The sequence below is a fragment of the Toxoplasma gondii genome, chromosome VIIb (genome assembly GCF_000006565.2).
Source record: "Toxoplasma gondii ME49 chromosome VIIb, whole genome shotgun sequence".
In the NCBI taxonomy this organism is placed as follows: Eukaryota; Apicomplexa; class Conoidasida; order Eucoccidiorida; family Sarcocystidae; genus Toxoplasma; species Toxoplasma gondii.
The window spans coordinates 2,031,773-2,050,904 of record NC_031475.1 but is presented as its reverse complement, the minus strand read 5'-3'; the positions used below and the strand labels follow the sequence as shown (position 1 = coordinate 2,050,904).

Here is a 19,132-nt window from a genome sequence, read left to right as displayed (position 1 = left end):
AGAAGAAGAAGAGGAAGAACGGGAGAGAGCAAAGCAGAAGAACAAGGCAGATTCTCTCTCGAGCTTGGAGTGTGAAGTTTTTAAAGAGAAGAGAGAAAGACAGAGAAAACGGGGGGCAGGAAAAACTGGAAGGAAGACGAAAGAGTCGAGATCTCTGAGAAAGGCTGTCTCCCTCCGGCTTCTTGTACATCCAGTGCAGAAGGAGATGTCCACAAACCGCTCTCTTCTGTCCTCTCCCTCTTCAAAGAAAGGGAGAAATATGCTTTCTGAAAAGCTATCCTTCCTCTCTGCCTCTCGAAGTGGGTCGTTGGAGACAGCGCATGGAGCAGAAAAAACATGCGGATTTCCTCGCGCATGCATGCAACGAAAATCGGCGCTCTCTGCAGCTTTCGAAGTTCGGCCGAGAAAGATCGAGGCGACCACAAAAAGAAAACATGGAGACTTCGTTTTCTCGTTGTCAGAAGACGATCTGTATTCTCCGCGTTCAACTCACTTGTGGCTCTCAGCTGCGGCAGGCTTTGAAAGATTCGACAGAAAATAGATTATCTCCTTTTGAAAAACCATGCCTTTTCCTGTGAAGTCTTCTTTTGCGTCTACAAAGACACAGCGTAGCTCGGAGACGAACAGATGTAGGAGGTCAAGGCTTCTTAGGCATTCTACTTGGCTTCACTCTTCGATGTCTCTACCTCGCTTTCGGTGCCTCACCTCTGAAGCGGTGGACAGTCACCTGGAAGAGCTCGAATACATGTAATGTCGCGTCCTCACGGAAATCGACAACTTCCCGTTGGAGATTCTCTTCATCGAGTTGCATGCATCTGTGTCTCCCGCATTCCTGCAAACACGCCGTCAAGCCTGCATTCTTAAGAAGAGCGACAGATGCATGCAGGGAGGTACCAAGCAAACTCCAGGAGGGCATGATCTTCGTTCTAGAAATTCAGAATGATCGGTTTTCCTTCCACTATGGATATCTGTAGGACGTCTTGTTCTCTACAGACACAGAGATGAAAATGGCTGCTGACATCAACAGATCTAGATACATCAGTTGATAGACCTAGGTAGATAGACATAGAAAGATAGATAGATATAGATGCATAGATACAGATAGAGAGATATAGACAGAGAGACAGTAGATAGATGGAGAGAGATAAATAGATATGTAGATAGATATAGACATATAGACAGACAGAGAGATATATGGATAGAGGTATAGAAAGCGCAGAGTTGTGGCGAAAACTATTTCGATATCTCCAGGCTTTACCGGAGGACTACCTGTTTTTCAGTCACGCTGGGAGAGACAATTTCCACTTCAAGAGGAGAGATCGAAATGGATGGAGAATCCGCGTCTGCAGAAAGGAACTAAAGAGAAGAGGCAATTCGCCCGTATGCAAATGAATTGAACCCAAGCGATCTTTTGCATCCGAGGAAATGGAATTTGTCTTCCGGAGGCCGGCGACAAGGCCGCGCGTGAGAGGAAACGAGGAAGAGGAAATTCGCCGACAGAAAAACCTGTGAAAAACTTTTTTTTCTAAGGCATGTCTTCTCTCCAATCAGAGAAAGAAACGAACAGCCGTGCAGCTCCAGCGAGACTAACGCGAGACACTGCGTGATGCTCAGGCTTCACACCTTGCCTGCCTTCTCAAAATCGATTGTTCGACAGATATCACTGTAGACTGGCGTTTCCAATAAATATGATGACATATATATATATATATATACATGTGTGTGAAGATACGTACAGCGAGAAATATGTGTGGGTGCCTATATGCGTTAATCGACCTACTGAATTTCACCTCTCGTTTTATATCCCTATACCACTGTAGTCCTCGACGGATGTAGAACGCATTTAAATACATAGTTGTATATATGCATATACCAGTGCACGAGGAGAGATGATCATCCCCCTGTCGGCCTTGGCTACTCTTCAGATGCTTATACATGAATATATAAATATATATATATATATATATGTACGTGGATGTATGTACATGTGTGTGCCTGTTGCTCTCGTTTGTTATTTGGAGTTCGCCAGCCTTTTGTCGCGCTCGCTGTAGCATTTGACGACTGTTTTTTTTCTCCCTTGCATGCATATAGAAGTCATGGCTTCGAAATTGTCGGGGTGTTGGTTTCGTTTCGATTCCAGCGTGACCTGCACTGGGTCCGTTTGAGGCTGTAAACGGTTTTTGCCAGACGCGTTCGAAGCGGAGAAGAACGCGTACAGCGACAGGTCTGTTCCTGAAACATTGGAACTTGATGTGGACTAGTTGCTGAGAGGGAATTCCTTGAAAGGCGCACACAAAGACCGCTATGTTTTGCTGTCTCTCGGCGCAAACAGTGTATTCTCATGTTTATTAAGAAGAAAACAGTCGGAAAAAACGAAAAACTCAGACGAGGCAGGCCGGCCTCTTCTGTCCCCTGTGACTTAAAAGTCATCAAAAACTCTCGACTCTTTCGCTGCTCCTGGCAGGCTGCTTCCCCACTCCCTCGTCTCATCTCTCTTCATCATTTTTCGCCTTACTTCCTTGGTTTTTCTCTCTTCGTCTTTCTCTCTTTCTGCGCTTGGACTCGCCTCCTCTTCCGTTCAGCAGGATGCAAAGTGAGAGGCAGTCCACCGCATGAAAAAACCGGGACCCTGTCGAACCTCGGCGACCGACGACTAAAAGTCCAGATGCGAGAACCTGACAGCGACGTTCTTCGTCGCTGCTGTACACCCCAGCCCAAAGACTGTACTGCCCTCTCCGTACTCTCCCTCTGCCCTCTGTCCTTTTCTCGCCTCTCCAGAGCCGCCGGACTGCGCGCAAGAACTCGGTTTCTCCGCGCGTCGCTACCGGGACCGCAGACGCCGTCCTGTGTCTTCACTGCGTTATCCTTGCGGAGAGGCGCGGAAATCTTTGAACGCGTTAGGGAAGTCCGTGAGGTCGTTGATCACGTTGAACCGCGGAGGCGCCGAGGGCGGAGACAGCCAGATGTCGAGCCATGCTGTGGCGAGGAGCAAGGCATCTTCAGCAGCCTGAGAACATCGAAAAAACGAAAAGCTTCAGTCACCGCTGGCACCGGCCGAATCAGCTTTCTCCTGCAGCGATTGTTTCCCCATAATTCGTTTCAAGAAAGCAACGCGAAAACGAGACAGAAGCAAAAGAATTTTAGACACAAACTCACCGTGAGTTAAAGGCGGCGCAACGCGTGCACATGCAGAATTCTGAAAACGGATGTACCCGCATACACATACATATCTATAATTATATAATTATATATATATATATATATGTTTGTCCATATGCATGGATAGAGGTAGTCAGAGATTGACATCGATATAACTCGAGATAAATGTAGAAATAGATGGAAGTAGAGAGATCGAGGTATAGATATACATACCAACTTTCATATATATATATATATAGAGAGAGAGAGAGAGAGAGCGCGAAAGAAATGCTCGTGGATCGCTTGGTAACACAACTTCATATCGTGCGTGAACATTTGTTTTTCCAGAGTGAGCCTCGCGGGCAACTGTTGCTCTGTATCTTTTCTCGCATATATCTTTGGAGTTCTGTCTCTTCTTTGTGGTGGCGCCTTCTCTTCACTTCACAGTTCTGTCTTCCCCCCCCCTGCAGACGCGAGCTCTCCCATGTAAACGGATCTCGAGACAAATGTCGAGTTGAGCGTTGTTGGCACAGGAGTTTCTCTGAATCGAAGACTCGGCATTTTGGCGTCTACTACTACTACCAGGGTCTGCCGGGAACGATCAGAGCGGTGCTGGCACGCTGTGTTTCCTCTACATGACAGGCGCTCGTCCCCTTGTTATTTCTGCCTCAGTTTCGAGAGCCGAGACGCCAACGCGTTCTCGCTTCTTGCACATGCGGTTCGAAGAAATCTGAGGCGCGCCCAGAAACCACCGAGGCAACTGAAGTCGGAACCGGAGGCAGTGGAGTATGGAGATACGGATGCAAATCCACCAAGGTGCTTCGCAGCCGCGACGCCTGTGGCAGTGCCAAACTATTCTCGTGGAGCGCGTTCAGAGTGTCTCTGCATGCATCTTCACTCTGGAGGATGAATCCGCATGCAGTTCCCCTTTTCAAGGCTTCGGCTGAAGTTGCTGGAAACCAGCGAAGCGCAAAAGCAGCGTGTCAACCACGGCAATCGAACTCGACTCCTCGAGCAGAGCTTCTCTTGGTCGTCAGACGCCTCGCGCGCCTGCAGTTGGCCAAGGAAGAGGTTCGCGGCGACCGCGCAGTTCTTACCTCGTTGTTCTTTGAGCGTTTCTTCGTTTCGTCGTCCCAGAAGCGATGCGCGAAGCCGCAGCTGACGCCGTGGAAAACGTGCATCAGGAAGTCTCTCTGGAAATTTCGATCAAACGAACGGAACGCCTGCTCGAGCGTCTCGGATCCCGCTTCTCCTTCGAGACGCCTTGCTGTCTCCTCCGACTTCTGTTCTCTCTGACTCTCTCTCTCCGCGTCCCTCTCTCCTGATAACTCTGCTTCTCTCCTGCCTTCTGCAGCACCCTGTCGCTCCACGAGTCGTCCGTCGTTCTGGCGGAAGTCCCTGCCTTCTTCCTTGGCGCCTCCTTCGCGTCCGCAGTCTCTCGCGCGCGGCGCGGCCCCCCTTCTGTTGGTCTCTGCAAAAATCCCCAAAGTCGGTGCCTCCATGTGAGCCCCCACAAACTCAGGGTCGAACTGCCGCGGATAAAAAGCCACGACTGCATGCGGCACACTCAGCTCTCCCCCCGCGAGAAACGAAGGCAGCGGCGCCGGAACAGAAGAAGAAGAAGAGGAAGAAGAAAACGTAGAAGGAGAAGAAGAGGAAGAAGGGGAAGAAGGGAAAGAAGAAGAAGAAAACGTAGGAGGAGAAGAAGGGGAAGAAGGGGAAGAAGGAGCGCATGAGTCAGATGATGAGAGAGCAGAGGAACGAGAAGTTGGGAGCAGTATTTGTTCAAGATCCTGAGCAGTGACAGAGGCTTTGGAGGCGACGAGGTTGCGTTTTTCTCGTCGCATTCGAAAAAGATTTGCAGCGCCTTCGAGGACGAGCCCTCCTCCCTGCTCGAGTCCAACGAGAGCAACGCCTTGAAGTCCGAAGGCCTCCTTCAAGAAGCGCATGCAGCGATGAATCAACTCGTCTCTCAACACCGCAGGCGACCAAAGAGAGGAAGACGGCCCTGAGGAAGAAGACAATCCTTCAGAGGAAGCAGCTGCCCCAGGAGAAGCAGCTGTCGCAAGAGTCGAGATGAGCTTTGTATCGGGAACGAGAACGACGCATTTGCAGCAGTCGGCTATGCGGTCGGCGAGTCCGCGAACGAAGAAATCCCTGAGAGCAAGAGAAATGGCACTGAGTTGGAACGGACAGCTGAAAAGGCAACGCAAGATCAAAACGCCTCTCGAGCCTCTCTCTCCACTCTCAGACGGCGTCTGCAGTTGTCCAGAGCCTCCTGCTACACACTGAGCAGCCTGACGAGGAGTCTCGACATCTCGCGGCTGCTTGGACCCCGCTGTGTATCGACATATGTGCTGGAAGATGAAGATCACGGTGTCAAAGAGGAGAGTCTCTCTGGGAACTTTCTCTCAAAAAGATTGTCGCTCTTCACATCCGAAGAGACGACACACCACGGTCACTTGCGTGAGACTCTGCTGGGTCTAAGGACGCAGTCGACGTCTTGGAATTCCTACTCTTCATGTAGGTAGTGTAACGGACAGAAAGAGAGGCGGTCGCACCCTCTTGTTGCGAAGACTCACACAAGATACATTGACTGCATGCAGATGGACGAATAAAGACAGCGCCGGAACTGCTGATGGAGAAAGGAACGCAGCGTGGATGGAGTTCCGACTTCGAGCTTGAACGAATGCAAATCCACGAACCTTTTTGTGTCTGTTTATTCGCCTTGGATGCGGACTCGCAACTCTCTGTATACCTATCGTCCGACACCGAGTTCCGCGAAAGAGATACAAATAAAGGTGTACACTAAAAGACGCGCACATCTGGGTGCATGCGAGAAAACTTCGCAAAAATGGGTAAGAGTTGAATGGCACTTTCGCGAACGTCTTTTCGCCTACTTCCACCCCGAAGCATCTGGAAGGAGCAGCACTCCAACTCTCCGTTGTTCTTCTTCTTCTTCAATTTCTTCTTCGTCCTTGCCGCCGGTGGGCCTCTCCACGAGTCGATGCCAAGCTACACAGTAAGCGTCAACGCGTTCTGGAAACGGCCGCTGTGCGTCTCCCCTGTCTTCCTTCCCGTCCTCGCGTTTGTCTTCTCTGATCCTTTTTGGATCGTCTTCCTTCATTGGTGAAGACGCAGACGCCAGAAGCCGCGCCGCTGCCCGCCGCATGTCTTCTTCGCGCTCCGTTTGGGTGTATGTACATCTCTCCACACCTTCCGTCGGGTCTTCTTTCTCTTCTTCCTCCTTCGTTCGTTCCACGGTTTCCCGAATCCCCAGGAGCTGCTCGCGTCGGTCTTTCGGCAGCGACCTGAACTGTGGCGGCAGAATCAGTTGCGTCGGAGCCTCCTCTTCATCCTCATCCTCTTCATCACCTTCATCCTCGTCTCCTTCATCTTCATCGGTTCCTTTGTATTTCCGCCTCCACAGGGCGGCGGCGCCCCCGACTGCACTGTCTTCGTCGAGCGCTTCTTCTTCTCGGTGTCTGTCGGGAAGCAGCGCGTTCTGCGAGTGCGTCTGCCGACGTTCGGCTTCGTTTCCGGCTTCTGTTCTGTACAGACGCTCTTCCTCGCCAGCTGTGGATCCCGGACTTCTCAGTTGTCCGCGCTGCGGTTTCTGCCGATGCCCTTTCTGTCGTGGAGATACAACAAGAGGCAGAGACAAGATCTCTCTGCGGAGAAGATCTCGAACTGTGACCAGACCTGGGATGCGGTCTACATCTTCCGCGTCCAACGGTTCCAAGTCCTCTTCGATTTCTCCAGTTCCTAAAAGAACGTCCAAGTCTTCTTCGCTTGCGTCGCTTTCACCTCTCTGTTCTTCCTCCTCGCGTTCTCGCTCTCGCCTGCTCTCGCGCTCCTCTTCTGTCTCCTCGTGCTCTGCGCGCCCGCCGTCTGTTCTCTCTCCTCCGGTTTCCTCGTTTTCATACTCCTCCCCGTTCTTTTCTGGGGGTGTGTGTGCTTCGCGGCTTCCAGACCGAGCGCCGAACTGCTTTCCACGTGGAGAAAGCTTCGGAGTTCTCCTCGATTTCTCGAGTCTGGGCTTCCCGCGCGGCGCGTCGGAGAGAGACGCGCCGCGCTCTTCAAGAAGCTCCAGCTGATCCTCTAGCGTCGCCACCTCGCTGCGCCAGGCAAATTTGGGTTCCCAGTACTCCCGCCTAGAGGCTTCTGGAAAAAAAAGGACTTCCGGAGGTTCGATTCCACTCGGATCCTTTGCCTCATCTTCGCTCTTCGACGAAGCCTCACTCGAAGGTCTCCGTCCTGCTCTCCTGCCCTTTGCTGCAAATTCGTCTTCTTCGTCTTCTTCTCTTTCGCCTTTGCGTGAGGAGGCTGAATGTTCCCTTCCGGCATCTCCGGCGCTCCTCTCATGCATGCGGTGCTGCGCTGGTGCGTCTTCGGAGTCGCCTCGGGCGTCTTCGTCACGTCGGGACTCGCGCGCATTTCTCGCCTCCATCTCTCGGATTTCTCTCCCCAGCGCCGCTGATTCCTCCGGAGACAAGGTCTGCAGGAAATTGAGGATCTCCTCCTTCTTCTGCTCCTCGCTCCGCTTCTTCTTCTCCTCCTCCTCCCTCGCCTTCCTCTCGTCGCCGAGGCCTCCCGAGCGCGGGGGCCTTCCTCGACTGCGGAACTCAGGTTCGCCTTCTTCTTCTTCGCCGGCTTCTCCTCGTTCAGCATGTCCTTTGTCTCGTCCAGAGATCCTCTTGCCGGAGTCCTCTGAGTGTTCGGCGACTCGCAGGTCGTCGTGCAGAAGTCGTACGACCGCGTCGACGATTTTCTGCGGCTCTTCTCCAGGGACGGCAACGCCTCGCTTGCGTAGCTCCGCAGCAAACTCGAGGCCAGTCAGTTCCTCCAGCTTCCGTCTGAAGCGCGCGAGGTCCTCGAGAGGCATGTCTGCAGGCGACGCCTCTGGTGCCGCGCGGTCCGCAGAAAAAAGAGGAAGAGACGAGCGCAGAGACGCAGGCGACAGACAAGACGCAGGCGACAGACAAGACGCAGACGCACGAAGACAGCGAGAAGAGGAGCGCGAGACCGAGGACGAAGCGAACGAGAGCGGGGAGGAAGCTGTGGAAGATAGGACGGCAGAAGACTTGACGAGAGAGCGGAGAACGAAGGAAAAACACACGCGCGAAAAAGGAGGCGTTGAAGGGATCGGGAGAAACAGAGACAGGAACGAAAGCGTCGAGACAGACGCAGAAGGTCGCGAACGGTGGAAACGTCCACGCCTCCTTCTTGTGCTCCTCCTCGCGACTTGGCCTCGTCTCTCGATGTCACCTTTGAACTTTTGCGCGTCTCCTGCTTCGCTGTGTTCGCGTTCGGAACGCCGCTTGAAGTGCACACACTCTCGGCGCCTTCTGGAATCCTGACGTCCGGCGTCTCTCGGTTGCGAGCATCTCGGCACCTTTGCAGAAAAAGAGAGGAGACGCGGGGAGCGACGACTGCCGAGATGCGTCGGCAGAGACGACGGTCGCAGAGCACCCGTGTGAAACGGAGAACGCGAGTGCAGAGATGCCCTCGCTGTCAGGCTTCTCTGAGCCGCGGTTAGAGAGACGGCGTCGGCAAAGAAAACGGGGAACCAAAGGCGCGCTGCCAGCCTGTCGCCTTCTGGCGCATCTCCTGCATGGATGCTTGTGTCTCCATTTCCGCGGCACCACTCACTCGAGTGCACAGAGCGACAGAAGAAACAGGAGTCCGAGGGAGACTGTCTAGACACAGCTGTCGCATGAGACGAGCCAAGAGCGACAGAAGGCAGAGCTGGGGTGCCTCCCCACTGTGCTGCCTGCCGAGTCACGAACTCTTCGGTGTCTGTCCACCCTGTGGTGGAAGGGGAGAGCGGCGGAGACAGAGAGCGGAGACAGACGCCGTCTCGGCGTCGCAGTGTCTCCTCCGGAGACGGCGGCGCAGGGAGAGGCGAGAGACGGGGAGATGGGAGAAGCGAGGACAAGAGAAAAGGCAAAAGGAGCAGGAAAACGCCGCATGGTGATGCACAAATTCTTTCTCCTGTTGCCCTCGGTGCATGCAAGAAGCGAGTCATGTCGCACCAGGGGAAAAAGGAGAGAACAGGAAAAAGAGAGAGATCACCACAGCTCTTCCCCTACTTGCCACAGTGGAGATCTTCTGACAGACAAAAGACTGCTGGAACATAACGCTGTGCCGCCACATGTAGAGACATATATCACAAACATGTCTTGCTGTAGATGTATATTCACATATATATATATATATATATACATATATACACATATACATACCATATATATATATATATATATTAACATATACCATATATATATATATATGTGTATATATGTGCATAGACGCTGGTGTATGTACATGGATCTGCGTGTGTACGGATGGATCGGAGTTTGGAAGGCGTTGTAGACGGCGATGAGAGACGCGGCGAAGGGAGCGCCGCCTACACAGTGGCCTGTCTTTGAAGACGCATTTTGTCACAGACGACGGTTTCTGTCGACTTCAAGGGTGGCAACTCGAGAGAGACAAAACGCCAAGGTGTCTGTTTCGAACAAACACAGGCGCGCCAGCAAGAGCGGGCGAAGTCGGCAGAAGCTGGCAAAGCGTTTGTCCGATGAAGGCGAAAAGTCGCTTCTCTCCAGAATGGTATAGTGTTAACATTTTCGTCAAGGAAACTGGCAAAAGAGAAGAAAAGCATCGGCACTCTAAAGGAAAGGCGACGCGGCAACTCTTGCGGCAGAGAGCTGTTGCGGACACAGTGGTGGATTTCTTGGGGAAGCACGACACAGAAACGTCACTTTCCTTCCTCTCCGGAGTGACAAAGCAGCGCAGAGAACGGGAAATCCGAGGGAAACACAAAAGGGGAGACGTCATTTAAGCTTTGAGGATTCAACAAAGTGAAGGGACCTTGGTGGATATAAAAGCGATGCGCGATGGAAGTGTCTTGTGACGGCTGCGGGAGACGTGGGCTGTCAGAGACAGGACAGCGGGGCGACGAAGGCGGCTACGGGCTCTGTTAGAATCGAATTTCCCTGGAAATGAGGAGTTCAATTCTCCATATAGCGACAGCAAAGTGGAAGAAACCTCCCCCGACGGAGAAGGAGAGAGCGGGTGCACTGCGCCACAAGTTCTGGCGGGGGTTCGGAAGTCGATTTCCGAACCCACCCGCAAATTAAAAAGTCCTGTATGTGCTGTTTCGAAATGAAGGGATTCTCGGTTATCTTGTTCGGTGAAAGACTCGGCCGTCGTTGAAAACGCACATCAAGGGTGCTATTTCATTGAAGTGGAGGAGACTTTATTCAAAAGTTGGAACATACGCGCCGTCGAAAGAGCAGAGACAAAACAACTGAGGCGGAGGCGAGTCTCCCGCCAGGTCCACCTCCGCAGCCCCGCGGACACAGAAACATCCAGCAAAACGGAAGCCGTTCTTGCCGGACTCGTTTGTCTCGCAGTGGAAGACTCAAAGGTTCTCAGAGATCGTTAGTTCCAGAACGACGGAGCTGCGCATACTAACACTCGGAGGAGTGTTTTCCCTCACCGTTGTGTGACGAAGCAGAATCCTGGGTGTACTGAGGAAAACCACTGTAACACAGGAGAAATAGGCTTCGGTAGACAGAAGTCTTCACAAGCTAAACGATGAGGTTAACGTACGGCAGCAACTCCCCAGAAAAAGCGCTCTGGTCACAGAAGCCAGAGAGATAGCGCCGGCAGGAACGCGAATGTATCCCAGAAAGTGGAAATGGGCCGTCAAACGAGGCGGCAAAGAGACAATTCTACAGAAGGTTTTCGACATTTACAATAACCTGCACTGGACGTGGTTCCTTCGCTTTGTAGATGCCGCGTTCGTGCTTTGAACTTGGAGTCATGCTCTGAATCTTGCGTGTACTCTACCGTCGCCGTCTTTCGACTGGAATAATCCAGCCGTGGATCGTCTCAACTCAAGGAGGAATTTCGCCTTGCACGGGGGAAACTCTGTGGTGAAGAAAGGATACTGATTCAATCCCTCTGTTTCGGGCTAATCATGAGAGTCCGAAAGTGAAGAAAAGTGCGGTAAAGCAGACGGTGCGTCCCGAAAACACCCTCAGAAACGGCTTCCTGAGAGGAACTGCACAGGGTATGCATACACCGCGGGAGACTCGAAGCGGCACCGTATCGATATCATACACAATCTCCACAGATCGACTCACAGAATTCTGTATTCACTTGTAACTCTGGCAGAATCATAACTAAACCACGTGTTAAAATACGTACAGTAAATACCAGCATAGGAACTGTCAAGATGGCAGACCAAGGAACAAAGGTCATTAAGGGGAACTGGGAGTCTTTGCATAGTGCTGTGTAGTTAGATATTACGAACTTGCCCCTACGTATGATACGTTTGAAGAGACGCTCAGAGTTTTAAAGACTGATAGTCCCCGGAACGGCCACCGCGACTTCCTTCGACGAAGTGACTGAATCTGTACGATTCCGACTGACACATCTGGAATGGGAGGGAGGCAAAGTTGCGGACTTGTTGTTGACTATAAGCAGGAATTGCTGTACACCCCTACATTGGATAGTGACCAATGTGTATAAGTCTACTCGAGAGTTCATTCCTGAGGCTAGGGCTCTATCGGCTACTTTCACTGGATCCTGTAGATTCGCGAAGTAACGTGGTGACCAGCGGTCGGTGAAGAGTGCGAGAAAAACAGGCTCTTGTTTTGTTCAACGCACGCAAAAAGGGACTGTAATGAAGTGTGAGGAGGAAGCTGAGAATCAGCTGAAATCGCTTCATCGCCCCCACTTTCGCCATTTCTCTTGCTGATCATACCCACGGAGTGAGAAATGGGCAAACCCTCAGCAGTGGGAGGCAATGCCGAAAAATTTGGATTTTCATGTGCGTAGGTGTAAAGAAAGAGGGAGAGGGAAAGGTAACCGTCTATCGGTACAGACGGTGTTCTACGGCCGTGTATCTCATGATACAGACGCTGTCCCGTGTGAACTCGAGCCTTCGAAAACATTTGGCAAAAGTACGCCAGTGACAGCGGAAGTTTCTTTTCGCGGACTCCCCGCAGTTGCTACAATGCGGAGACTCTTCGCCTTCTGCGTTTTTGAGGCGATCTGGAAAACGTTTTGATAAAAAATCTAAAGGGTGATTCGGCGGGTCGTCACAACGGAGTGAACGGGGTGCCTCTCTACTATCCTCATCCTTTGCAACAGAGTAACAAATACATGTTTTTACCATCGAACGAGATTCTCCTCTTCTCCTTCTTGTCCCAAAGTCACGTCAAAGCTCGAAGAGTTGACAGAAAGACGATGTACTTGTTCGGAAGAAACTCATCAGGTTTCTCTGTCGCGTCGAGAACTTTCTTCCAGAGAGAGTAGAAAAGAAGGACCTCCAATGAACTCCGAACTCTGACATGAACAGGCTCTGTAAACAACTGCAGCAGCGCTGGACGCTTCTTGACAAGTTCTCATATGTTCCAGTCTCCAGATGTATCCGATTTCTGAAATGCTTCTTCCAGTAGACTTGCCAACTTCAAGAACACGCATATATATATATATATATATATACATATGTATATGTATATATATATATAATATATATATATATATATAGTGTGGGGTGGTATTCGAGCGCACAGACACAGACATGCATGCCATATACTTATATATATATGAATGCAGATCTACGTATTAATGCGTGGCTGAATGGCTGTATGCGAACCGGTAGTGATTGAATCGTTTTGAAATACATACATCTACGCATTCCTATAGGGATCTACGGAGGCGTACGAATGTGTGGTTGAAGGGGGCTTGTGAAAATTGCTATGGCTGACATAGTTGTGGTCATTGATCTTTCGAGAAGGAATATTTCCTGTTTTATCGACATGGCGAGACAATCTCTTCAACCCTGCGCAATGTCTGCGTCTATCTTCGGTTTTTTTTTACCGCATGCCGACATCGCAGACCGGTGAGTCCTCAAGAGTCAGAAACTCGAGAATCCCCGCACTTCCTGCTGGCTGCTGTGAAGATCTTGGCAGCTATTGACACTTTGAATCCAGCTAAACCGTCAGAAAGCCAAGCAGAAAAGGGAGCACCCCTACGTACACTTCAACTAACGAGAGGTCCCCTATCAGCTGTGTGGGAGGGTGCCCTTGCCTACTTCCCCACGGCGCCTCGTGGTATAACGGAGGAAGATGGATTTCCTTGACTGCTGCGACGGCGTCTGCGGGTCAACTTCGTCGCGAAGCCGCTCGTGACGTCGAAGTCCCGCCTTCTCGTCATAACCGAGTGGCTTTTTACTCGTTTTCGTCGAGTTCTTTCTTCAATCTTGTAAGATCCTTTGCTACATGCGAGCCTCTCCCTCCCCCCCAAGCATCGAGCGCTACCTAGCTGTCGAAGAGGCACAGAAACGCGAGGGTAGACACTTTCGGCGTTTTCTCGCATTCCCAGCGACACGCTCGAACGCCCAGAGAATTCGAATTTCGCTCTACGAGGAGCATGCAGTTGTCGGGCAAATACCGTCGCTAAAAAGCGCCTATTCTGCTCGTTCCGGCGCAATCGCCTCCCCCTTTGAGCGCTGTTTTCGTGTGTCTGTGCAGAGCTGTCAGGGAAGAAAGCTCATTTCGGTGAATTTTCTCCGATTCGCTACTTTCGTCTCGACGAAGCACAGACACATACGCGCAAAAAACAGCGTTTCGTTACTCCGTTCTCGCCTTTTTTCGCCTTTTCGTTCTGACGCGTTTCCCTTGACGGTGGACGCCTCGGCGGCAATCCACCTTCGCTTCCTGGCCATTTGCTTTCTTTTCTCGCGGCTTTGCGCGAAAACGTCCTCGTGGTTCAGCGCCCTTTTTTTTCCGCATCGAACCCTACGGGTTCTCGAAAGAAAACAAGGCAGAGTCGCTGGGAACTCTGAGTTCCCTCAGGTTTGTGACGCTGTTGAACGGGTGGGAGGGCAGAAAGCCGGCAGCGTGGATGTTTCTTCAGAGAACAACAAAACGGACCTTTGTTTCCTCTTTCCTCCTCATCTTCCAATGTGTGTTTCTACTTTTTTCATGGAAGAGCTGTCTGTTCTCTCCTCAAGCAAGCGCCGACTTCATGCCGACTCATATCCGGTCTCGTTTCCCCCTGAAGATAACGACACTGAGTTTTTCTGAGGCAGGTTCGGTTCTTCTCAGTTTTTTCGCGCGTTTTTCTCTTCAGCCACCTCAAAGTTCTCGAAATTTCTGCTCTGCGCGCGCATGATCGCTTTCGCGTCGCAACAAACGTTTGTCTCCCATCGTTTTGTAACTTCTTTCGACCTCTTCCGTGCTCTTCAACTTTGAGCTTCCGGTTTAGGTCTCTTCTCTCGATTTTGTAGGTCTTCTATTCAGTTGTCATGTTCGCTTTTCCATCCCCTGTTCTCGTGGTTGAAGGACGTCAATTCCCTGTGTGAAAGACTCGGTGTGAAGTCACCTCCTCTTGAACTTACTGGATTTCTTTCGTCTGGTACAAGCGGTAAACTTTGTTTCTGCGAGCTTCTCCAAATTTCTGTTCTCTTCCAAGAGACGCTGAGTCACCCGCCACCCAAACGTCCGCTAAATCTCTCTTCAGCATCCGCGAAAAAACGTCCACGACGTTTCACATCCCAAACTCCAGCGAACGATCTCTACAAATATATATATATATATATATGCATATGTATGCATAGATGCATGCATATGTCTGCAAATTTGCATCTTTGTGTACTTCTGCGTAAGTTTGTTTCGGCGTCCTTCGGCTGGGGGATGTGTGTTTGATTGGGGGATCTGAAGGTGAAGAGCCATGGAGCCGTCTCAGATGCAAGAACATCATCCGCCACCCGGACCGGTGGCCGCTGAGGAGGCCTTGCGATGCGAAACCTTGAATCTTTTTCGCTCTCAACTGCACCAGCTGTCTCGACACAAAGATCGGCTAATGCCGAAACCTGGTAAGGCCTCATCCAGAGATGCGTCCTCTCTCAGGACTTCTTTGTCTTCTGGGGAGTCTGTGCTGCGCGAAAACTTGCGTTTGGGGTGCAGGTCCGTCGAGGACTCGCGAGCGAGAAGGTGCCATGACGTCTTCTGTGCGGAGGGTGCAGTCAAAACAGCTTCATCGGATTGATCTTTCACTGCGAAGTCAATGCGCAAGCTGCGACCAAGTCACCAGGCACTATAGCGCCTTCCTTGTCTTCTCGACGCCGTGTCTCGTTAAGGCTTTGCGAGCTCCCTTCTCCCGCGTACAGCGCTCTTTTCGCGGAGAGTTCCGCTCGGTCTCTTCTTCTCTGACCAGGAACATCTCGCTGGTTGTGGCTGATCGAGCGTCTTCTCTTCTGTAGAGATTCCCTTACGCTCGTCACTGCGCGCCGGTCCTTTTTAGGACTCAACGGACTGCTCGCGCAGGGACAGGAACGAGGCGCGCAGGCGAGACCGAGGGAAGCAACGGGTGGTTTCTTCGTGTCTTGAAACGACTCTTGTTGCCATTTCTTGAGGCGTTGCTTCGTTTCGGATCTGTTGGAAGTTTTTCCTCTGGACGTGAGTTCGTCTTTGCAGATGGATCTTTCCCTGGAGACTGGCTTCGCCTTGCCTGGGAGTACCAGTCTCTCGCGGAGCAGATGATGCGGTCTCAGCGCTGGCCCGGCGACTACCCTGAAGGTCTCCTCGCCTGCGTTACCGAGCAAGTCAAGTATCTCCGGCGGAGACTGGGGGTGAGTTCTTCAGTACGCAAGAGTTTTGCCAGTTGCATGAGGTCACGAAAACGCGTCACAAACCGCTTTCTGTGTGGACATTTGCATCCGCGCATCTGTGGGTCTCTTCTGTACATGTTGAGGTATGTGAAGATGTGTACGTAGCTAGGAAACTATGTTTTTCCGGAACTGACGTCCTTCGACATCTGGAAAAACGCATGCGCTCAGAGTTGTGTGCATGCGATCAAGAAAAAAAGGACGAAATGTCAGTGGACGGGTGACGGTTTGGGTGTACAAGGTTCTTGAGACCCTCAAAGGCGGGCCTTGAAAAGAGAGACAAAACCACACATGTCTCCGGCGTTGCGCTGCCGTCGATGCCGTCGAACTCAAAACTCCCTCAGCCCTCCAAAACTTCAACTTTCCACCCTTCTAAACAACCGCCGGAAGGCCGCCACGTCTACCTAGGCATTCCATTGCACATATATATATATATATATATATGTATATATATATGTATATATATATATATATATATGCAAAAAAAGAAGATGTATACACAGATATGCATATACATGTACATACATATATGTGTATATGTTGTTACCAGTCCGGTTTTCTTTTTCTGTGTAGAATTTTTCGTCGATTCCGGACGAAGAGAAGAAGGACAAGTTCCGTCGGGTGTACGTTTTGGCAGCTCTGGGAATCATCGCGAAGCTGAAATTGGTGACTTTTTGTTGGACCTTCGTCGAACTGAAGCGCGGCGAACAGTACGCAGCCTACGCCTCCAGCCAGGCCGTCGCCGGTCTACGAGCGCCTGGGACTCTCGGACCTGACCGCGACTTGGGCTTCAACGCCCTCCCCGCGTTTTCGAGTGCATGCACGCCTGGCTGCAACACTGAGGCCTGTCCTCACAAGCGCGGAGACGCAGGCGTTGGCGAAAGCCTCCTCGACGGCGTTCAGGGTGCGAGTCTGTTGATGGGGGGGGGCGGTCTGATGCTGCCTGGCGCGAACGCAGGCCTCGGCCTGGGAGGTCCTGGGTCTCTGGGGATCTACGACCAACAGCTTCCACCAGGCGTCTCTCTGGAAGACTTGGAACGCACGGAGTACACGACGAGGTCCGGGAGGAAAACGCACAGGACGGCAATGCGGCCAGAAAAGAGTTGAGAAGCGGACTGTGGCGCGGAAAATCACAGTCTGGCATGCGGACGAGCCCTTGGGAGACGCGCAGTCGAGACGGTCACAGGAGACGGACAAAGAATGCCCGACCACGGACGGACGCACTGCATCCGAAAGGGACTGGAACCTGTCTTTTCTCAGATCGAGAGACGTCGTCGCTGGATCTTGAGGAGAGAAGCTGCTCCAGGTTATCGTTGCGTTTTTCGTGCAGCGAGAGGGGGGCTGGGGAATTCACAGGGATGGACGCGTTGATGGTGCAGAAGAGAGTTGGAGAGAGAAGAGAGTCGGAGAGAGACGAGAGTCGGAGAGAGAAGAGCGTCGGAGAGAGAAGAGAGTCGGAGAGAGAAGAGAGTCGGAGAGAGAAGAGAGTCGGAGAGAGACGAGAGTCGGAGAGAGAAGAGAGTCGGAGAGAGACGAGAGTCGGAGAGAGAAGAGAGTCGGAGAGAGAAGAGAGTCGGAGAGAGACGAGAGTCGGAGAGAGAAGAGAGTCGGAGAGAGACGAGAGTCGGAGAGAGACGAGAGTCGGAGAGAGAAGAGAGTCGGAGAGAGAAGAGAGTCGGAGAGAGAAGAGAGTCGGAGAGAGAAGAGAGTCGGAGAGAGACGAGAGTCGGAGAGAGAAGAGAGTCGGAGAGAGACGAGAGTCGGAGAGAGAAGAGAGTCGGAGAGAGACGAGAGTCTCGTCTCTACGCGCGTGGTTTCCGTGGAGACGCTACAACAAAATCGGCACCAATTGGGATTCGACGTTTCTTCGATATCCGGTTCTGAGGGGAGAGAGCGATGCTGCTGCTCGTCTTAGTCGATCTCTCCGAATGTCTGCTCAGCTCCTCCTTTCAAAAAGAGGAGGGTGCTGCCTGTTGGGGTGATTAGGCGATCAGGGACTGCCTGTTCATGGAGCACTATGGCCTAAGCGGCTTCTCTCACACGTCTCGAAAAATCCACGATCGTCTTATCCGCTGCCTCATTCAAATGTGGACTCAGCTCACCGATAGTCTAGCTTAAATGTACACAGAAACGCGGCTCTTTCTCTCTGTATCTGCATGTCTATATATCTATATCTATATTTACGTGTGTATCGATATTTATCTGCATCTATGTCCATCTGTATCTCTGTTTCTACATCTCTCCGTAACTGTGTGAAGGTATCAATCTCCTTCCCTCTGCATGCGTTTCTGTGTTTGGGGGAACATGTCCTTTGGCTTTCATGTGGATTTTTGAATGTGCGAATGCGCCGATGGTTGCATGTACATGTTTGTAAGGAGAGCGTTTGTGTTCGGGAAAGAGGAGAGAGATGCTGGCTTATTAGGTGGGGCGTCCAGTGTGGAGTTTCAAGATTCGTCACGGCCGACTGCCGACAACGCACCGCGGCCGAAGCGAAATTTTTAAGACTCGGTCGACCGAGTTTTCTCTGCGGGTGCGAATGGAACATCGGAGGACATCCGCTGGAGTGTATCTTGTTCACCGAGAAGGCCTGCACGCCTTGCGGTGTGTGAAGTTGTCTGTGTATGGAGATGCAGCTCGGCTTTTGTGTGTCTGTGTATGTCGGAGCACGAACCAGTGGTCGGCAGCGACAGAACGGGATGCAGGGGAGAGGTTTCGGATCGCGAGGGCGGTACGCGTTGTGAGGCATCTTACCTACGTTTAGAGAATTCATTTTTTGAGTGGGCACAAGAGTCCTCGTCTCCGCAAGGCAGCGAGTTCGGTTGACGAGCGTCTTCCTCAGTTCTATCAAATTCATAGGTACATGTGTCTGCGCGGGATCTCGTGCAGGCGGCAAAAACGATCTGATTCTCTTAGATCCCCGCTTTCTCTCCTCAGCGATGATGTTGCTTGTTGGTCTACCGATGTAGATCGTGAAGGTCTGTCTTCACCGGATCCAAGTTCGACGACTGTGTGTTGCCTCCCGCCTGTTGAGTCGCTGGATCACCGCGAGCTACGCTTTCCTCTTTTCTCTGCGGCAAGAGCCTACTCAGGATTAGGGGAGAGAGGGAAGCCGTTTCTCTGAGATGAAATGTGTGCAGAACCAGATGGTTCCTCGGTGTTCGAGAAAGTACAAGGAAGCAAAAGAAGTGACATTCCCCGGCGCCCGCGAGGGAGACCTGCGTAGACGTGTACAGACGCATTTCTCCTTCATCTGCGTACACAGGAAAATCTGTGGATGCCTTCACTTTTCACATGCATCCGAATACT

General features: G+C 51.7%; 2 protein-coding genes across 2 annotated transcripts; one reads left to right on the top strand and one right to left on the bottom strand.

Moving 5' to 3' along the window:
- Positions 1-2,486: 2,486 nt before the first annotated feature.
- TGME49_260800 (hypothetical protein) lies at positions 2,487-9,166 on the bottom strand (the record flags this gene model as incomplete). The annotated part of the gene is made up of 3 exons (XM_018781248.1): positions 2,487-3,007; positions 4,236-5,295; positions 6,039-9,166. 3 exons carry the CDS (start codon positions 9,164-9,166, stop codon positions 2,861-2,863), a joined length of 4,335 nt encoding a protein of 1,444 aa, XP_018637083.1. The 3' UTR covers positions 2,487-2,860.
- A 5,723-nt stretch (positions 9,167-14,889) lies between these two features.
- Positions 14,890-17,367, top strand: TGME49_260810 (hypothetical protein; the record flags this gene model as incomplete). The annotated part of the gene is made up of 3 exons (XM_002365203.2): positions 14,890-15,034; positions 15,636-15,790; positions 16,400-17,367. The coding sequence occupies 3 exons, from the start codon at positions 14,890-14,892 to the stop codon at positions 16,931-16,933; spliced, it is 834 nt and encodes a 277-aa protein (XP_002365244.1). The 3' UTR covers positions 16,934-17,367.
- Positions 17,368-19,132: the final 1,765 nt, after the last annotated feature.